We start from the raw sequence: 6964 nt of genomic DNA on the forward strand, positions 1-6964 counted from the left end.
CCTACTGTTCGCTTGACTCAATTATCTCTCCCCGCTAGCTTTCTTTGCCAGGCTTATATATACTAAAAAAAAAAAAAAAGAAGGGCATTTAGATCACACTCGAGCTGGCGGGCAAATTCATAATCCTTCGAGAAACTCCAGCGCACATGCTTCCAGAGTCGCGTGACTTCCGCTGTCGTAACATTATGTAAATATTTATAAAATCTAACATTTTGCATAGTTTTATATAAATTAAAAAAAAAGTGACACGATATGCTCATACAAATTCACTTTTAACAACAACGAACATACTTAGAATGTCTACACCAGTAGTTCTTATCCTTTTTTGCTCCATGCCCCACCTTGACACCTCAAAAAAATTGATGTTCCTTTAATGTAAAAACAGATTTGGTGTTGAAAATGTATAATAATATAATGTAAAATTTAGTTTTGAGTCACGGAACGTTTTTCGCTCTTCACATCCATATGAAAAAAAATTCTTATTGTAGCATATTCAAATTGCCTCCCTGTGGGGCGTGAGCCCTACGTTCAGAATCACTGGATTACGCAGTAGATATTTCATGACTTCCGCTAATAAAACATTTAATAACTTCATTTCATTGGTTGGTTGTTTTGAATTTCGCGCAAAGACACGCGAGGGCTATCTGAGCTAGCCGTCCCTAATTTAGCAGTGTAAGACTAGAGGGTAGGCAGCTAGTCATCACCACCCACCGCCAACTCCTGGGCTACTCTTACCGACGAATAGTAGGATTGACCGTCACATTATAACGCCCCCACGGCTGAAAGGGCGAGCATGTTTGGTTTGATGGGGATTCGAACCCGCGACCCGCAGATTGCGAGTCCAGTGCCCTAACCACCTGGCCATGCTGGGTCGCGTTTCATTTGTAAAACGTTTTACAACTATGTAAAGAACTAGGGTTAACACAAAAACTTAGGGTAAAGATGTATAGAAACGCCGTCCAGTGGCATAGCGGTATGTCTGCGGACTTACAACGCTAGAAACCGGGTTTCGATACCCGTGGTGGGCAGAGCACAGATAGCCCATTGTGTAGCTTTGTGCATAATTACAAACAAACAATGTATAGAAGCACGTTACCCCCCAGTAGCACAGCGGTATGTCTCCGGACTTACAACGCTAGAAACCGGGTTTCGATACCCGTGGTGGGCAGAGCACAGATAGCCCTTGTGTAGCTTTGTGCATAATTAAACAAACAAACAAGAAGCACGTTAAAATATAATTTATTTATCACATTTTAGTTTTATCAAACTCTGGTGTACATGCGGCTGAATCTTATAGTGTGAATCATAGATAAAAACATTGCACAAATACAAGTTCGTTTCCGGTAAAAAAAAAAAACTACGAGTAAGGATTTGACAATTCAAGTAGGTAGTAGTCTAACATACATTGAAGAGAATTTACTGTGATATTTAAACCACCCATTGTCGTCATTACTTCCAGTGAATATAAAGAGAGAATTAAAGGCTTTGAAGCTATAACAGCAATCTTACACCACTCTTCCTATTGATAATATTAAAAAGATTATTTCGTCAATAATTTCAAGGTCATTTAATGATTACTACTTTGCATCAGTAACCACAATGTTTCTGTGTCACTCACAACAATTACTACTGTCTCCTATTAAATGAAATATTGTAAGCTTTGTATTTTTTACTTCACAACATATTTGTATAACTTGGTCAACATGTCTTTCAAGAAATACAAGGTGTTACAATGGGAGGTAATATCATCCCACACGTTGCAAGTTTATAGTTATTCGGATTTAATTTTTCGTTCATAACAATTTACAGTAATAAAGGCCAGAGTGACGTTTTGCACATCAGTCGCGTTATATATTATATTCTTATACCGAAATATCAAGATTTTCTAGACACACCCAAACAAATTTATCCGCCAGAGGTCACACTGGAAAAAGTCTTCCACTAAAAACAATGTACAATATCTGGATTTAAATATAAACGCTTTCAACATTGTAATTATGAAATTTTCGTTTCCGAATTCAAATATTCCATATCCAATGTTCATTGCTTTCAGCGTATTAGATACAATAGAATTTATTTAACATTGCTAGACTTGGAAAGAACTCGTAAAGTCATTCGCATTCTTTACAAAATTCACTGAGTTTTTTGAGAAATTCAAGAATATTCTTGCTACTAGTTATGAGTTTAGAAGTTTATAGAATATCACGACTTTATTAAGGAAATATTCAGCATATTGACTGACTTTGTTTTACCTTACGTTAGTTACAATTACGTGTAGTTAATACTAGTTATATAACAGTTCCGTGTGTGTTATGATAGTATTTCGTTAGTTAAGTTAGATTAGTTACAATTACGTGTAGTTAATACTAGCAATATAACAGTTCCGTGTGTGTGTTATGATAGTATTTCATTAGTTAAGTTAGATTAGTTACAATTACGTGTAGTCAACACAAGCTATATAACAGCTCCATGTGTGTTATGATAGTATTTCATTAGTTAAGTTAGATTAGTTTTGTTATTTAAGTGTTTATTATTTCCAGTTGCCTGCCCCATGTGTTTTGTTAAGTGACAGAGGTTACTTAAAGTGGTTTTTTGTCTGTTTATTTGTTGCTAAGCGCAAAGCTACGCAAAGGGCTATCTGCGTCGTGCCACACAGGTATCGAAACCCGGTTTTTAGCACTGTAAGCCTTCAGAAGTACCACTGAGCTACTGTGGGGGAGGGCGTTAAAATGGGAATAGTTGTATTAGACACCTCTTACAGTATGTATAACATATTGTTTTTCTTTGTATTCAGGTATTCATATTATTTAATATTTTCATTACCATTAGTTTTAGCTGTATTATTGGTAATGTCCTTCTGTTTGATTCCACACTTAAACAGTAACACGTGTCGTAGCAATTTATTTAAGATTTCAGGCTCCTCTAAAGTTACGCCTTTATTCTTTTTTGTCCGTCCCATTAAGTGTTATTTTTCTAATTTCTCTTAAGCGCAGTTTAACGAAAAAACTGATAAGAAGGGTATGCCCTAGTGACTATGAATTCCCTTTAATTTCTGTCACATTTATTTTTGTATTTTATTACTATTTTATATTTCTATTAAATGCGTGTTCAGTAAAGTTTTTCTTTTCAATATTCACATTTTTACATGACATTTTTGTTTAGAATATCTTTTACAGTAATTTTGTTCTCTTATTTTTGTGTTCAATATTTATATGTATTTTTGAGAGATACTTATTATTTTCAATTTTACTTTTATTTTTCATCTTCATATTTTATTCTGCTCATTCAAAACATGTTCTTGTCGTGTATTGATCTAGTTACTTGTATAAATGTAGTTACTTGAATAAATGTAGTCACTTGTATTGATATAGTTACTTGTATTGATGTAGTTACTTGTACTGATATAGTTACTTGTATAAATATAATTACTTGTATAAATGTTGTTATTTGTATTGATTTAGTTACTTGTTTATGAAGCTTATTCGTTCTTTTTGTTTACGTGACTTTGAGGAATTTATAACGTTCGACACTTTAAAGTACACTGTGTTAAAGTTTTCTCGTTCTAAACATATAAGTAAACTGCTAAAGTTTTCACGGGCATAAACTGTACAAGTAAACTATGCTAAGGTTTACACGTTCATAAACTGTACAAGTAAACAATGTTAAGGTTTACACGTTCATAAACTATGCCATTAAACTTTGTTAAAGTTTTTACGTGCATAAACTGTACAAATAAACCTTGTTAAAGTTTTCACGTGCATAAACTATGCAATTAAATTTTGTTAAAGTTTTTACGTGCATAAACTGTACAAATAAACCTTGTTAAAGTTTTCACGTGCATAAACTATGCAATTAAACTATGTTAAGATTGACACGTGCATAAACTGTACAAGTTAACAATGTTAAGGTTTACATGTTCATAAACTATGCAATTAAACTTTGTTAAAGTTTTTACGTGCATAAACTGTACAAATAAACTGTGTTACGGTTTTCACGTGCATAAACAGTACAAGTAAACTGCTAAAGTTTTCACGTTCATAAACTGTACAAGTAAACCTTGTTAAAGTTTTCACGTGCATAAACTATGATACTGATCACATCTTTATCTTACTGAATAAATCTCTAAGTTCTAAATATCGCAGAAACTACGATAATGATCACATCTTTGCTTTACTGATTAGATCCACAAGTTCTAAACATTGCAGAAACTACGACACTGATCACACCCTTGCCTTACTGATTAAATATAAAGGATCTAAACATCACAGAAACTACCATAATGATCACATCTTTACCTTACTGATTAGATCCACAAGTTCTAAACATCACAAAAACTACGATACTGATCACATCTTTACCTTACTGATTAGATCCACAAGTTCTAAACATCACAGAAACTGCGATACTGATCACATCTTTACCTTACTGATTAGATCCACAAGTTCTAAACATCACAGAAACTACGACACTGATCACATCTTTGCCTTACTGATTAAATCTAAAGGTTCTAAACATTGCAGAAACTACGATACTGATCACATCTTTGCCTTACTGATTAAATCTAAAAGTTCTAAACATTGCAGAAACTACGATACTGATCACATCTTTGCCTTACTGATTAAATATAAAGGTTCTAAACATTGCAGAAACTACGATACTGATCACATCTTTGCCTTACTGATTAAACCTAAAGGTTCTAAACATCGTAGAAACTACGATACTGATCACATCTTTACCCTAATGATTAAATATGTTTTCATGATTTTTATCTGATGACGTATTTATATAATAAAGTTATTTCATCTGAGGTATTTTATAAAGATTCTACTTAATTTTTTTTGAGAAATTGTTTTTTTTTCTTGCCTCGTAGGGTGAGTATAATGTTTTCTAACTGATGTATTTAGGATAGTGAAGACTTGAACATCATTGAACTACAAAATTCTAAAATGAGGATAGTTTTTGACTTTGGAGAAAACGCAGCTTTGTCTACACATGACTGTATTTCTCCTGCTACTACCTTGGTAACTCCAAGTAGAGAATGGATTTCTACTCAACTGGACATACAGCGGGAGAAGTTCAACAGAGTTCTTGAGTCGAAAACAGCTACAGAAGGCATGCTCTTAATCAATGTGGAACGATGTAGTAGGTTACTCTAACAATACTGATGTGGATTATACAGTAGGTTATTCTAACAGTATTGGTGTGGAATTATACAATAAGTTACTCTAACAATACTGATGTGAAATTAAACAGTAGGTTATTCTAACAGTATTGATGTGGAATTGTACAATAAGTTACTCTTACAATACTGATGTGGAATTATACAGTAGTGTTACGCCTGTGTTCGTTTGTTAATTTTCCATAGAAATTCTTTCCGCAGAAACTTCTGCGATATAAGTCCTTTCTTAAATAAAACTAGTTTATTCTTTCTCAATTCAACTTTGTAATACACTTAATTTCCACAGTCACTTTCGCTTAAACTAACGTTATAATTCACTACGATTCACGCACTTTACTTACGGTGCCCGCTTGACTCGATTATCAGTGTCTATATCTTCAATCTCTCTCTATTTGGAACTATATTCTCGCCGTCTCTTTATTTGCCGGCTTATATACGATAAAAGCGAATATCTCGTATCTTCGTGAATCTTCTAGATACTCATCACGTGTTACTAGTATCACGTGACTTCCGCTGTCGTAACAGTAGGTTATTCTAACAGTATTGGTGTGGAACTATACAATAAGTTACTCTAACAATACTGATGTGGAATTATACAGTAGGTTATTCTAACAGTATTGGTATGGAATTATACAATAAGTTACTCTAACAATACTGATGTGAAATTAAACAGTAGGTTATTCTAACAGTATTGGTGTGGAATTATACAATAATTTACTCTAACAATACTGATGTGGAATTATACAGTAGGTTATTCTAACAGTATTGGTGTGGCATTATACAGTACTATCGGTGTTCCAGTTTAGTGAACTTGTATGATATCGATAATTCATGATAATAGCGAAATATTGAGTTAACAAAAGCTACATTTTGGTGATATTGGCCGTTATTTTATTAACCTTAATAGGAATACAGAAAAGGTAGCTTAAGTTGTAGGCTATTCTGATGCACTAAGTAATTCTAATATCCAGAAACTAGTGTTGGAAAATTGGCTGAAATATTAAGGTAGATGATTGGTTCCTCAGAACCAATAGATCATAATTTTTAGCGACATTTGCTTTAATTATTGTTAAGTTGAAATAAAAACATGATGGATTAGTTGTGTGAGTTTGTATGTTCTTATCTATCTATGTATCATTTACTGTCCTGGAGCAAATAAACGGGGGATATAAAATTATAATATCCCCAAAAGATAATGCTCTAAGCTTTAAGTTAAGTGATTAATGTAATAAACTAGGACATTCTATGTTAAGTAAATCATGTAGCAAGTTATTCTAGGTTAAGTAACTAATGTAGTACGCTAGGCCATACTATGTTAAATAAATAATGTAGTAGGAAATTCTATGTTTAGTAAATAATGTAGTAGGACATTCTATTTTAAATAAATAATGTAGTAGGACATTCTATGTTAAGTAACTAATGTAGTAGGACATTCTATGTTAAGCAAATAATGTAGTAGGACATTCTATGTTAAGTGAATAATGTAGTAGGACATTCTATGTTAGGTAACTAATGCTTAACATAGAATGTCCTACTACCAAATAATGTAGTAGGACATTCTAGGTTAAGTAACTAATGTAGTACGCTAGGCCATACTATGTTAAGTAAAGAATGTATTAGGTCATTCTAAGTTAAGTAAAGAATATAGTAGGTCATTCTATGTTGAGTGATGAATGCAATGGACTAAGTCATTGTATGTTAAGTAATTAATGTAATAGACTAGGTCATTCTATGTTGAGTAAAGAACAAAGTAGGTCATTCTATGTTAAGAGCCAGTTTTCATCA

At 33.0% G+C, this 6964-nt stretch overlaps 1 protein-coding gene across 1 annotated transcript in view; it reads left to right on the plus strand.

Moving 5' to 3' along the window:
• LOC106475530 overlaps nt 1-6964 on the plus strand; it is a 20599-nt gene that overhangs the window by 2694 nt on the left and 10941 nt on the right. Inside the window, exon 2 of the mRNA XM_013936207.2 lies at nt 4905-5142. Within this exon, the coding sequence (XP_013791661.1) occupies nt 4905-5142 (238 nt within the window). The remainder of the gene's footprint in view (nt 1-4904; nt 5143-6964) is intronic.

This window comes from Limulus polyphemus, unplaced genomic scaffold (genome assembly GCF_000517525.1).
Source record: "Limulus polyphemus unplaced genomic scaffold, Limulus_polyphemus-2.1.2 Scaffold8729, whole genome shotgun sequence".
Classification (NCBI taxonomy): Eukaryota; Metazoa; Arthropoda; class Merostomata; order Xiphosura; family Limulidae; genus Limulus; species Limulus polyphemus.